The 15,434-nt window shown below is 36.5% G+C and overlaps 1 protein-coding gene across 1 annotated transcript in view; it reads right to left on the reverse strand.

Moving 5' to 3' along the window:
• Positions 1-231: 231 nt before the first annotated feature.
• LOC146002232 (fibrinogen C domain-containing protein 1-A-like) overlaps positions 232-15,434 on the reverse strand; it is a 258,177-nt gene continuing 242,974 nt past the window's right edge. The window contains exons 12-16 of the mRNA XM_083139951.1: positions 14,422-14,537; positions 13,861-14,005; positions 5,113-5,277; positions 4,620-4,741; positions 232-3,823 (exon numbers count right to left, since the gene is read on the reverse strand). Coding sequence (XP_082996077.1) covers positions 3,692-3,823; positions 4,620-4,741; positions 5,113-5,277; positions 13,861-14,005; positions 14,422-14,537 — 680 coding nt within the window. The 3' untranslated portion in view covers positions 232-3,691. The remainder of the gene's footprint in view (positions 3,824-4,619; positions 4,742-5,112; positions 5,278-13,860; positions 14,006-14,421; positions 14,538-15,434) is intronic.

A 15,434-nucleotide genomic window follows, 5' to 3' on the forward strand; every position in this document is an offset into this window, starting at 1 on the left:
CAGAAAACGTTTGGAAATAGTCAACCAAAACTATCTGCATCCTTTATCTCTTGCTGGAATTTAACAATATGAATGTATAATATATTGTAGGGATAAATTTCCTCTTGTGATTACAACGGTTTCATTGTCAATGTTTCTATGAGAATGAAGCGCTTCAAAATTTTATATTAGCTACGCCCTTCTTCCATAGATGAATGTCCAGAAAAAACAAATGTGTTTTGTAATGCAATGGATTTTCTATATTGATATTATTTCCCATATGAAAGGCTAGATACAAGCTTACTCTACAATAATAAGGATGATTACAATGTTTGTTTTACAAGAAACAAATATGAATCTTTACTAAATTGCTATAAGAAAATTGAAACTAACGTTATAAATTTAACTTGAAGCACCATGTATACATAAACACTATTCTAGTGTAATTGTGAAACATGCAGTAACAAAACTATTTTAACATTCATTCCTTACTGTCTTTTCAACAATCAGTGAGTGACGTACCATATACAGTGCCGGATCTACAAGCCACAAAACCACGCGGTGCGGGTGGCCCGGAGACAACTAAGATTTTAGGGGACTCTCAGCCATTGGCGTAGTAGAGGGTTCCAATATGCATATGTAAAAATAAACGTAGTTACTCAGGGGTACAGAAATTGATACAATATACACAGGTAAAGGTGAAGTTACAGTTCCCCTGTGCATATATATCACCGTGCCATGAAGGTACATTTAGGGTATGTGGGCCCCACATATTTTCTATGGCTGCCATCTTGGAAGTGATGTGATCTGCAATCTGCACCACGCTGCGGCCGCCTTTACCCCCACCCACGGCCGAGTACCATTTTATTTGAGGCTGGGAGTGCCCTAGAACCGCTTTATGCGGGGATAAAGCCGGAAAATTCCGATCTTAGATCACCCACACAGGGTGTCCCGCGCGACAGTCAAACTAGAATACAAACAGGCTACAATTTCACGAGAAATACAGTGGTGAAGATTTCTTCAACATATCTTTAATCATGAAAAAGATACGATTGCATGATTGTAACAAATGTATCATTTTCCAGGAGTGAGAACATCACCCCCTTCCCATTTGAAATTTTTTGGTTGATTTCAATATGGCGGACTTCCGCTTGGATTACACCAATGTGGTTCCCTCTAAGCCTAACCTGTTTCTATCATGACCAATTGCACCCAGCCTAACTCCTTTACTTTTTATAGTGAGTGTTAAGGGACATTTGAATTACCCTCCAGGCCATTATATGTGATTTTTTTCAAAATGAGATCAAGAATTTTAGTGTCACTCGGAGGAATACGCCCAACTTTTTTTGGCGGTTTATAGCTTCGCTAAATGAAGGAGTGTCGCAATGAAAAGGATGTGAAATGAAAGCTACATATTTTATTATTGTCACCTATACGTTTTATTACTGTAAGTCTTATAGCAAAAGAACCAGAGAGAAATCAACAGATGAACGTCAATTTGGGCAAATCACCCCGTGTTCAGGGTAAAATGTCCACCCATTAGGGGTAAAATGCCCAATATAAAAACAATTGTTGTAATACTTGACATGACATATTTAAAGGAAAATAATACGCAGCATTAACAGGAAGATTAATAACGTTTGTTTCGTAAACAGAACATCATTTGTACAGAGAAGTATAGCGTTTCTAATAACATTTATATTGAATTTACCATAGCCTCTTTTACTGCTTACATTTGTGAGAAATTGCATTGCACTTTGGACACATGGACGTGAATTTGATACATATAATTCATGCATCCACATACTACAACGAATACACTGGATCCAGTCGCATTGTGGTCCTTTCTTTTCATAATAATGCCCATGGGCATATTGTACTTAAGTTCTGTCCGCATATCACCCCACAGTTACAAGCAGAAAATTGAATCGCTGGGTTGGCAACTCTGAGCACCATGCGGCAGTTTCACTCTGCAGTTATGTTTCCCTCACTCTTGATCTTTACAGCAAATATAATTCAGTCTCTTTCTTTCTTGGGAATATTATTCCACACTGTTAATACAGCAACGTCCAAAAAATTATTATCTCAAAAATTGTCTTCTTACCTCATGAAATTAACAGTGAATGGCTTCAGATTGTTCTCACAAGCTCCAAACCTGCTGCCTCGTCTCACCACGGAGGTCGCTTTCAAACAAGAGTCGCAGAGTTGCCATAACATTAACATTGCGCGAGATACGAGGGGGGGGGCATTTAGCCCCCATGTGTATATTCCCACTAGTGACTCTACTCACACACATACATTTATTTATGTGTGGGTGTGTAAAAGTAGGTAAGTAGAAAGGGTCTTTTGAGTGGGGGGACAAGATTTGTAGATCCGTTACTGTACGTACATATTACCAACATTTTTCATCATCACTGAAAAAATTCATCAATAAGTTACTTCTATAAATTTTTACCTACTTGTACCAAACTTAGAAGAACTTGGTCCTCCATGTGTATCAATGCCATGAACTACCACAAAGTATAAGCTTTGCTGAAATTTCGTCGCCATACTTTTTCTTCTAAATTTTGTTAAAACTTTCTCGTTTTCTATCTTTATTTCTCTTTCAATACGTAATTCATTTTCACTGCTATTTGCCTCACCAGAAGGACTGTAATCTTTTCTATTAGGCGATAAATGTGATAGATCCTAACATACAAAGCCGCTATTTTAACTTATTACTCTCGTACTGGTGTTTGTTTTTACACTCAGAATTTCAATTGCTTGGTCATTCAGCATTCAGTACATTAAGAAATATCAGCAACGTCTATTGATCTAGTGTTAATATACAAGATATTTCAACATAATATGGTATTGTAAGGGCCTATGCTTGTGCAGCCAAGCTCATCATTTCTCCTTCTATCATATTTTAATGTTTAAATATTCTCAACCTAATATTACATCTTTGAGATTAGACAAATTAGCACTACTTAATTTTTCGTTTTTACTCGAATCTAATGCGCACTCAAATTTACAAAATTTTGAATCCCACCAAAAAGGATTTTCCTTGTCAGTGTACCTCCAAAAGAGTTAATTAATGCAACAACGCGTTTATGTTAGGAATTTAATTTTATTGCAATATGATGCAATTATTTGTTAAATAAATTACGGCACTTTTGTTGGATTCTTACTTTACATAACACCCTTCGCTTTATGTCTTCCATGTCGTAATTAGTTCAAACACAGATTCTTACTGTGCGTTTTTATTTGAACCAAAATGTGCAACACTTACCCCAAACGAACGAGTAGGAGTTCGTTATGGGGGTACTTTAGTGGGGGCAGTACAGAGATAGAACCAGCGTTTCCAATTCAGTGATTTTTAAACTAAATCTGGAGAATGCATTGCACTTGAACGTAATGCGTCATCTACTCTAATGTGTATGTTATTTTTGAAGACGATATTTTGCCATAAAGGTGCGCATGAGATTCGAATATGATGACGACCCTCGGATTCAGAGTATTAAGTTTATTTGGATAATGATTTATCATTCCAATATTCTTGTAAAAGAAAATATTATTTTTGACAGTGAACAAAACCTTCAACAAAATAGTTTTTGTCTAGATATTTAGTAACGATAACTATAAAAAGAAACACAGAATCTTCATTATGACACAGTATCCTCTAATTCCACTATTCACATTTTACGTTACCAAATACCACAGGTAGAAAACGTTATTTTCTAATCGGTCTTGTTTTCATTTCCGTAAATTTTAAGGAATAGTGATATCCCAGCCACTGCCTCCAGTTCACTCCATTTGCAAAGGAAGTGTGGTTTCCCACCAAGTACTTCCCATTCAAATTTGACTGAAAGAGCAAAAAGAATATTAATTATTAAATATTTGTTCCATCAGAAATTGTCGTGAAGATTTATGTTATCACAAAATAAATTTCTTATAAATAATTAATATTCATGGCTGCAAAATTCTGATTAAGATTTCACCCAACGCTAGTCATCGTCTTCCTTTAATTTCTTCGCTACTTCTAACACTTTCCGTAATTTTATTTTCAAAGTATAACATCTGTTTCAAGAATAGAATGTAAATTGCGATTTATAAGTGCTTTAAGGTGAACAGGAAGGTAACGTCGTATGGAAATAGTCGTCGCCTTGTAATCAAGGGGTCCCGGGTTCGATACCCTGTGGAGGCACATAATAGTTCGGATCCTACTTTAAACTATAGGTCCAGTCCCGATTAGCCTTACTGTGCATAAAGTGGACTGAAACCACCAAATTAATCAATCGTATGGAAATAATGATATGATGTAACTGATAAATTGTGACAGACAGAATGGAAGAAACTTAAAATGTCAAGAAGTGCACTGTATGAATTAGAATACTACAGAGTGTCCAACGTAGAACCGGTATGCATGTAATGAACGATACATGTAATGCGTAACGGTTATATGCGGGACGCCCTGTATATAATTACAAGTACTTTGGATACTCTCTACAGCCTCCAAAAAATGCAACGTAATATTATGACTTACCATAATGAATCACTATAAAACCTTCCCCTAACAGATTCCGTTAACTTTAGCGTTGTTGTTACACACAAACATACACACACACACATACACAATGCATCCTTTAATTTGAACTTACGTCGTGACACTCTTTGTACCACCAAGCTCCTGAAAAACTCTCTGCACAATTTTTATCATAAACGTCATTATCTTCATCTTTGGTTGTAAATCGCATGTTTTTCGATCGGCCCAATGCATCACCTGGAAATAATCAGAACACTTTAAGATAACGAGCAAAGTTAGATAAGTTTGAAGAATATAATGGTCAAACTTAATGAAGAAATCGATAATCTTTAACTCATAACACCGAATTTCATTTCAATTCTATTATTTTCAATTCATAAGTTTGATCGCACTTGATTACTTAAGCATATCTAAATTGAAAGATCATTACATAAAGTGCCGAAGCATAACCCAACTGATAATTTTTCGTTGACCATACCAGTAACCCGAGCAAAATTAACTATGAACATTACTCCCAGAAATATTTTATTATTAAAAATAATAATATTAATTTCAGTTGTAAAACATTAAGGTCATCCACTACTAAATGATGAATGGTGCTCACATACCAGCGTCTCCAGAATAATCGCTGAACTTAATTCTGTACTTGTCGGCCTCTCCTAAGATGTAGAAGTGCCGGTAGAAAGCATATCGCTTATTTCCATCAAAGTCCCCTAAGTCGATTCGTAGAGACGAATGTCTTGAATTTGTAATCATGGCCAAATATTCCAACCCTGGAAAATAATGTAATCATTCTTACGCAAAAATAACTTCTTATTATTATAAATTAGAATTAGAAGTGTTCTACCACTTACATTAAGCCGCTTATTCAATGAAACAAAAAAAAACATGTAAAACTACAATTTCAAATATCCCTAATTAATAAATACTTCAGTAACTAACACTTCAAGTATAAACCAGACAGACAATTTTACTCATTCATATAAATCCAAATTTATTCGTTTCCGGTTCAAACCTGCTGATGTTGTTGGTTCCGATTTCGACGCAAGTACCCTGAATCTATTGCTCTCTCCACGAAAACAGTCTCGTCAAGGTCGGAGCTTCCCCTTGCCTCCTCCACAACCCTAGCCCTCCAGGGTTGCCACAGTTCTTCTAAGCTGCTCAGTCGACACTTCCCGCGTTGCACGTATGCGGTTATTTCGTCCATTGAAATTGTTGCTTATTGGCAACACTGTAGGTGAGTGGCGTGACCTTGACTGGAATGTTTTAATGGCTTTAGCTTTAGTAATTTGTATTGAGGCCATGTCCCTGCTCATCGAGAAGTACTTTTGTTACTGCCATTTTAAAGCTGTTGTATATAGCACACGAAGTAGCATCTTGTGGTACCGCATACCAACAATATACAGAGGCAGCTTTGAAAAATTACAGATACCCAACATAAATTTAAACGCACGGCCATGGAATTAGGCTTGTGGTAGAAGTTCGTTTGAGTTGGTGTTTTAAGTCCACTGTATGCACCGTAAGGCTAATCGGGACTGGACCTACGGTTTAAAGTGGGATCCGAACCACTTGTGCCTCCACCGGGTATCGAACCCGGGTAGAAGCTCGTGCTGTTTCAACGTCGCAGTACGATCGCGTGTGTTCGGAGGTTTAAGAGAATAAAGGATCTCGTTGTAGACTTGGTCTTTGTAATCCATGTGTTACAAACTGACAGTTTTTGCTACAGTGCCTTTCACGGCCGAGTCTTCCGTGAACGGCGGCTAACACACCGGGCAGTGGGAGCGTGTCTTCCTGCATTTAGACCCACAGCTTTATACTGACCTTGGCACTGGACGCGTCAGTGTTTCAGTATCCAGACAACTTGTGTCCAGTTTGCACGTGTTTGTGAAGTGTTAAGATGTTCACAAGTGTTTTAGATTTTTTGTTTTAGTTTACCTATTACTGGTGCTTCTCTACAGTCTAATAATGCTACACTGTACTGCACATAAAATTTAAAACAAGAATTTTTATGTACGACTCTTACGCCATTACGAATTCTTGTAGGGAAGTCAGAAGGCGTTTGGCAGCAGAATTTCCAGATGTTCCTGTTCCATAATCAGAGACAATGTTCGAGATCTTATGAGCAAATTTAGGAAACAGGGTTGAAACTAGACGACGTTGCAGCACGACTGGAACATCAGCCTAAAAATCCGTCCGGTGCCTTGCACAAGAAACATCATCTCCACGTCATCTGCGTGACAAGCTACCAAGCTTTTAAACTTAAACCCATGAAGAAAACATCAAGAGAGAATTTGAAGTAATTTCGGAAGAAGAACTGCGCGTGTTACTGAAAATTTCCTTTAAAAAATACCGTAAATGTGTGCATCTAGGAGGATATCAATTCCAACACCTCTTGTAACAAGGTACGTGGTCATTTTAATGTTAACTGTCCCTGTAATTGTACAGTGTCTCTCAAAAGTTTTAGGACAACGACATTTTAAACTAGGCAACCCAATTTACACAAGGCGTTGGTGGGTTGCGTGTAGAGTTAGGCTCAATTTCAGGGTTGCCACATGCACAATAGATATTTATAAAATACGCGAAAGAATTAAAACAAGTATTATTGTATAAAATTATTAAATATATCACTATTATATCGCAAGTGACAAAATTCTTTCTCAAAGAAGAAAATAGGTTTCCTAGTATTTCATCGCTGATGAGTCTACAGAAAGAAAAAGAAGTGAGAGCAAACGAGAGGTGACAAAGAACAGGAGAAAGAGAAAGCGAAAGAAGAAGAGGAAAAGTACAGGAGAGAAGAGAGAGAGAGGATGCACGAGGAGAGGAGATGTAGTGAGGAGAATTAAAGAAGATTATAGGAGAGATGAGGAAAATGGAGTAAAGAAGAGAAAAGAGGAGGAAAACGAGATGAGAGAAGAGGAGAGTGGAGAGTAGAGTAAAGAAGAGAAGAAGAGTGCATTGGAGTCGGAAATCTAAGACAGGAAAAGAGAGATACGAGGATTGGAGATGAGTGGGATGGAGATAAGATGCGAGAAAAGCAGGGAAGGCGATATGAGATAAAAGCAGAGCAGAAGGAGGGAAGAGAAGAAGGAGAAGAGAAGAACAGAAGGGACTGAAGAGAAGAGGTATTTGCAGAAAATATCGTCTCAGCGTCAAGAATTGATGCATTGATCAAATTATCGACATGAAACATTCAATAACATTTTGAAATGTATTGGAGAATGTATTAGATCGGTTCGAAATGCCTTTTGGCTTAGTTCAGAGCAAGATAAAATCTTCCATGTAAGATCTTTGATTTTACCTGCGATTATACCACTAAAAACATGAATATAATTTTAATATTTATCCCATTTTTGTCCACTACTCGGTCCGTTGAAATGGAAATTTTGCAATTTAATATTTCCCCTCCTCCATCGTCAATTCCAAATTGAATCGTTCCGTTTCACACGGCGTGGAAATGAACACAATGGGATAGGTCAAAAACGTACGAAAATTTTCTGCCACCCCAAAGGTTTGAACCTACGACCATCAGATTGACAGTCCTGAACGGTAAACACTTTTTTTTTTTTTTTAAAAAAAGGAATACCCCTACGCGGTGGTATCCCCCGTCATTCACACATTTCCAACTTTTACACTTTTCAATTTTTACAGTATTCTCAGTTTTTCACGTTTGGACAAACACAAATACCCATGCCTTACCCGGGACTCGAACCCGGAACCCCTGGCGTTGCAGCGCGCTGTGCTAACCACTCCGCCACGGAGGTTGACGTCCACTACCCTACAAACTTTCGCTCCTGAAAGTAAGTAGAAGAAGCTGACCAATGTGAAATGTAGATGCAACTCTCCTCCTACATGTAATGTGCAAACAATACTTGTTTGTAACAGAGAAAACGAAGGTAGTACGATTCGGCGAAAACATTTAATGGAGAATGACACATGATGAGAACTTTTCATTCGATATTTGCGGAGGTATCCTTGCATTGAACTCGAGTGGGAAAGGGGGTAAAATTAGTATGTCCTGAATTGCCACAAATATAAATAGTTATTTCATTAATATTTCTCAATGTCTTTAAAGCAGTACACAATTTTCGTTAGAGTATCATAATTCACTATCTTATACATGAAAATATCCCTTTGAACGTGTGTCAATTCATTTATTTGCTTATTTTTTTATAAATTCCATATGCAGAATAATGTAGCCACTATACATAACATAACATAACCCCACAGCGCTACAGCCCATGGCGGGCCTTGTTGTATTTGAACTATTTTGTAATATATCTTTCTCTCTCTCTTATATATATAAGAGAGAGAGAGAGATATTACAAAATAGTTCAAATAGTGCAAGCGCCATTGAAAAGTCATGATAATTCTAAATAATATATTTATAAATTAAATGATGCGTACTAGGAATTATTATTACAATAAAGAACATGTCTAATTGTGAGTTAATAAAAAAAACAATAATAAAGAGACATTCTCGCATCACGATTGCAGTTCGAAAAAGTCGGGACAGGGATTGAAAGTAACGCACTGTCCTGACTAAATCGGTGAATCGGACGTCTGCTAGCCTTGCATTATAAAACTAAAACCATCCAATATTGCAGACTGAAGTCTTTTGCGCAAGAAACAGATTCATTTATGTAAGAACAAAATTGAAATTTTTACCCATTTCTAAAATCGACGATGTTATTTTCGTAGTTATTGATAAGTTCACATTTAAATATTTCAGAGTTCGAGGGGGCATAACCCCCATGCCCCCCCCCGGGTACTGGCCTGACGTAGACAGTGGGAGAGAAATTTTGGAGAATCTTTCTATTAAATGTATTATTTAAATCCACCTTATGCTCAGATATGTTTAGGCTATTGACAATCCTGAACTTTTCGTTTAATAGATAATATTTGGTTTTAAACGACGGGAGAACATTGGTCGAATTTCCTTTCTTGCTCTTTTGAGAGAATATATACTTCTACAATAGCAATCGCGTTCGGAAACGGTGAAAAAAAAATGACTTGGTTTTCAATGGCAGACAAGCTTGGTAGCGTAGCTTGCTCGCGTTCAAAGTGACTCACTGACGCTATTCAAGGCCGCTTCTTATCGCAAAACACTGTGCGTCGATGCACAGTGTCTGCACCCAGCAAGTTACAAGTGACCAGAGTCGAATTTTAAAGAGACTCTGAAGAATGATAGATTTCATCACAGGCGGCTAGGTGGGCACTAGCTCAACATGTAATAGTTTAAGTGATAATTTCTGACAACCAAGAAACCTTATTGAATAAGTATTAGGATAGTAATACGTGTATCTGCTCCTTTTTAACAATGTAAGCTCGAAGACAATCTGTATTCCATTTGTTTATATTGGCAACTTGGTCAACCGGGGGTTATTATAAGGAACTATTTCGTAGATGTTCATTTAACCGTCATAAAAATACAAATAAAATATATTCACAAGCTTAGATATACTAACACCGAAGAAATAAATTCAGAGTTAAATTTAAAATCCATGAGTATAGAGTAATTCTAGAAGTACAGAGCTATATCAGAGTATTGAACTTCTTTTTACAGGATAACGTTTACAATATTGACGCGACATAATAATTAAGAACTGTTGCTCCAAGGGAAACAAAGGGCGTAGTGTATTGGTTAGAGTTCTTGAAAGCATTGGTTGAGGTCCCAGGATCGATCCTCCATACTAGGTGTTTTTTCATCTTTTTCTTAAATCCCCTTCTATTAAACAAGAGCATGGTAACATTATTTGTAATAGCAGTGTATAGTGGCTACATTATTCTCCATATGGAATATATTTAAAAAATTAACAAATAAATAACTTGACACACGTTCAAAGGGATATTTTCATGTATAAGATCGTGAATTATGATACTCTAACGATAATTGAGTACTGCTTCAAAGACATTGAGAAATATTAATGAAATAACTATTTATATTTGTGGCAATTCAGGACATACTAATTTTACCCCTTTTCCCACTCGAGTTCAATGCAAGGATACCTCCGCAAATATCGAATGTGCAATTCTCCATTAAATGTTTTCGCCGAGTCGTACTACCTTCGTTTTCTCTGTTACAAACAAGTATCGTTTGCACATTACATGTAGGAGGATAGTTGCATCTACATTTCACATTGGTCAGCTCCTTCTACTTACTTTCAGGAGCGAAAGTTTGTAGGGTAGTGTTTACCGTTCAGGACTGTCAATCTGATGGTCGTAGGTTCAAACCCTTGCGGTGAGAGAATATTTTCGTACGTTTTAGACCTATCCCATTGTGTTCATTTCCACGCCGTGTGAAACGGAATGATTCAATTTGGAATTGACGATGGGGGGAGGGGAAATATTAAATTACAAAATCTCCATTTCAACGGACCGAGTAATGGAGAAAAATTGTATAAATATTAAAATTACATTCATGTTTTTAGTGGTATAATCGCAGGTAAAATCAAAGATCTTACATGGAAGATTTTATCTTGCTCTGAACTAAGCCAAAAGGCATTTCGAACCGATCTAATACATTCTCCAATACATTTCAAAATGTTATTGAATGTTTCATGTTGATAATTTGACCAATGCATCAATTCTTGACGTCGAGACGATATTTTCTGCAACTACCTCTTCTCTTCAGTCCCTTCTGTTCTTCTCTTCTCCTTCTTCTCTTCCCTCCTTCTGCTCTGCTTTTATCTCATATCGCCTTCCCTGCTTTTCTCGCATCTTATCTCCATCCCACTCATCTCCAATCCTCGTATCTCTCTTTTCCTGTCTTAGATTTCCGACTCCAATGCACTCTTCTTCTCTTCTTTACTCTACTCTCCACTCTCCTCTTCTCTCATCTCGTTTTCCTCCTCTTTTCTCTTCTTTACTCCATTTTCCTCATCTCTCCTATAATCTTCTTTAATTCTCCTCACTACATCTCCTCTCCTCGTGCATCCTCTCTCTCTCTTCTCTCCTGTACTTTTCCTCTTCTTCTTTCGCTTTCTCTTTCTCCTGTTCTTTGTCACCTCTCGTTTGCTCTCACTTCTTTTTTTTTCTGTAGACTCATCAGCGATGAAATACTAGGAAACCTATTTTCTTCTTTGAAAAAGAATTTTGTCACTTGCGATATAATAGTGATATATTTAATAATTTTATACAATAATACTTGTTTTAATTCTTTCGCGTATTTTATAAATATCTATTGTGCATGTGGCAACCCTGAAATTGAGCCTAACTCTACACGCAACCCACCAACGCCTTGTGTAAATTGGGTTGCCTAGTTTAAAATGTCGTTGTCCTAAAACCTTTGAGAGACACTGTACGAGCATATTCCATTACATAGCTATCGGTTCCAGTTACGCGGATGTAGCATCCAGTTTGCCAGCAAACGCGCTCTACCTGCCCGGTGTAATAGCCGCCGCTCCGCGGAAGACTCAGCCGTGAAAGGCACTGAAGGAAGGTCAGAGATGACACAAAAGTGCCCCGGAGAGAGGTCGTTCTGACGTTCGAACTAGGCAACGCAGCAGGTTGCACACAGTGCGCGGGAACCAGTGACTTTTGTAACGCTCTCGCGTTGCTTTTCCCATATGTGGCATATCGTTAACATTTTTAACTTTAATTTTAAGAAATTTTGCAGTATTTTCTCTATATTTTGTCTTTTAGTATTAGCATACATATTTCGTCTATTCTTGTTTTTTTTTCTAATCAAACTTCCAATGCCTGTTGAAATTTTCTACTTAAGGCATTTTTCATCGACAATACATCATGATTTGGTATGAAAAAGTAAAAAAGTAAAAGTAAAGTGTTCCCCTGTGCATAGCACCACGCCATGAAGGCGTATAGGGGGTGTGGGGGTAACGCCCCACACTTTCTTGATCCGGTCGTGAGTGGGGGTGATGTGATCAGCATCACGCCCCTGACCGCCTTTACCCCCCAGGGCCTCCCCCAGGCACCCATGCCATTCGACGCTGGGTGGGCGCCGGGGCCGCTTTCACCGTTAGAAAAGTTCCCGGACTTGAACCGGCCGGGGATCGAACCCGGGACCTTTAGCATGGCAGTCAGACGCGTTACCGACTGAGCCACCGCGGCCACCATGATTTGGTATGCTTCAAGCTAATTTCTTAATTAAATTTAATAATGTTGCTAAATCATATGCACATGATGAAACCATTAGTATTTCCGTGTTAAGATTTTCAATTATTACTCTTGTGAATATTAAATAGTCATTTTTGCAAGTATAATGAGTTCATTTGGAGCTCCTTTAGTCTGTCAAGTAATTTGATTGGAATAACTTTATCAAATGCTTGTCTAAAATCTATGATAGTGTATGGAGTTAAATCTTATATTCATATCATTACAGACATTTGTCGTACGGTGAATATGCTCTTTGGGGCAGACCTATTTTTTAAAAGTATTATTAGTAAAGTAGCAAAATTGCAAAATAAGTGAAATGAAAAGTACTTTTATTTCAATTGATGAAACTAAATTATATTGCGACTACTATTCTCGATTTCGATTCCAAGGGGGAACAGGATACAATGCTACAGATCTCAATTTATATACTTAGGTAGTAGACTGAATACCCACTGGTCATTCTCAGCATAATTTAGAATTATTTTTTTCACTGTTTATGTATTGCTTTCGAGAGTGACTATTTTCCTTCTATGCTTCATTGTCATTCATTAGTGTTGCTTCTATTTTGAAAATTAATTAGTTCTTCCATGTTTTATCGAAATTGAGTACATTTGTAATACTAACAATAAAATTTGTCTTGAGATATGAATATATAAATAGTAAATTAATTAAATTAAATTCATTATAAAAATTAATTAGGGAACTTATGTGTGTTCTTGAACTCTAATATGCAATAGTGTCTTTGTATCAGGCTGCAATTTTCAGTAAAACGAGAAATTTTATTATTTCCAAAACAATTCTTCAGAACCAAGACTATTCTAATAAAAGTGCATTCGATCTATTTCCAAAATTAATTGTAATCGTTGAATCTGAAAATGTTTAAGTACAATTTAACTCTTACCAATAAAGAATGCACTAATAACAATTTACAAAATTATGTAAGGAAAAGTGAAATTTTCATAAAGATCGTGAAATTTGCTGTTCGCAATATGGTGCAACGCGCAGGATATGTAATTGCTGACATGAGAGAAACATCTTCGTGTGACTTATTTTGAGTGGGCGTATGTGTACGGGTGACAAGAAGTATCACAGCAGGAGTCATATCGACAGACACAACCTAACCCATATCGACAAGTAATTATATAAAAACATATAAAATGATCTGAAAAGTAACTTGTGTTGTCAGAGGTTTAGCTCAGTAAATCCAAAGCTGGTACAATATTACTAATGGATACGAGGTCTACCTAACCAAAATTCTTTCCGTAAGTTTCCGAAACCCCACTTGTAATCAAACCAGGTCCTGTAGAAGTCTTCTCTCGGATCATGAAAATCCCCTCGTCGCTGGAAAACGGTCCAACCACCTCCATCAGTCTCCATATCACAATATACCTGAAGAAGATACACTAAAATTATGTATAAAACAAAGTTTCACCTTATATTTAAAGGTTCATACCAAGTCCTGGATTATCCAGTATATACAAGATTCGATATATGCTTACATTATAAGAAATAGACTTGCTGATTAGTTAATTGAATTATGAGCTATGTCTTGATGTTCCACAACACATATTTGCTTTCGTCTTTTACTTATTTTTTTAAAACTGAACCACATATTTTATTTTTTGAGTCTTATGATTTTATTATTATTATTATTATTATTATTATTATTATTATTATTATTAATGATTGTATATATTTTTATAATTTTAAAATAAACAAGTTGTACAAGGGCATAACACACTACACAATAATTCTGATAGGGTTCACTCTATTTGTATAATTGATTTTAAATGTTATAATCGTACTTGAATTCTTTTCTGTCTGCAGTAGGAGAATGGATAAATGTCGTAAACACCACTCGTTGCATTTCCACGTTTTAATAAGTCCCAGCAGTCTTCTGGAAGATTTCTGTAGCAGGAATCTGGAATAAACAATGAATGGCGAGTCAATTATCTGCTAAATAATTAAAAAACTTTGGTCAAATAATTGTTATGAACATCTGTTAACTACTAGATATACATTGATAAACACATACAATAATATACAGAGCTTGAATTCATTAAACTTGTTTTATGGTGCTATCCAGCAAAGTTTGGTGGACGGACATTGTTGATCTCAAGTAACCTTTGAAACTATCCAATGTTCATATTTCAAATTTTCTAAATATATAGATAAAATACTTTCTGCAATTAACATCACAACTGATTTATATCTTAAAACATAATATCTTTATTATATCTATTAAAATAACACATTATCTTAAATCCTTAAAGCTGCTTATATAGTCTAATGCTAGATAACAGGAAATGTAAATTACAGTTTTTAAAACAAATATTGTGCATCATAAACTTAGTGAACTTGGCTAATTAGCAAAGCAGCCTCGTGGCTTTGACAAGGTTAAATGGTTTGTGTTTGTGAATTATTATGTGATATATATGTGGAATATTCTCACAAAATTTAAGAAAATGGCAATGCAAAAGCCATTGCATTTACGCATAGATTAGAAATCAACGACACAATTAAAATTATAGTTAGTTGTCACAATATTAAGTACGCGTATATATGAATACAATGTTCTGATTTGTAACTTCGAGGCATACCTCGGTTACACAGCTCTAACTTCGCAAGTTTACCCACACACACACTCAACCCCCCCCATACACACACTCAACCCCCCCCCCACACACACACAAACACAAATATACAGCGTGTTCGGAGTGGGACTGACAGTTTTTAAAAGTGTTTTATTTTAATATGGTAAGGAGTAGCTACAAACAAGGACGTGCATTTTGAAGGCAAACTCACAAAGTTTTATTGG

The sequence above is a fragment of the Lepisma saccharinum genome, chromosome 18, assembly GCF_977018435.1.
Source record: "Lepisma saccharinum chromosome 18, izLepSacc3.1, whole genome shotgun sequence".
In the NCBI taxonomy this organism is placed as follows: domain Eukaryota; kingdom Metazoa; phylum Arthropoda; class Insecta; order Zygentoma; family Lepismatidae; genus Lepisma; species Lepisma saccharinum.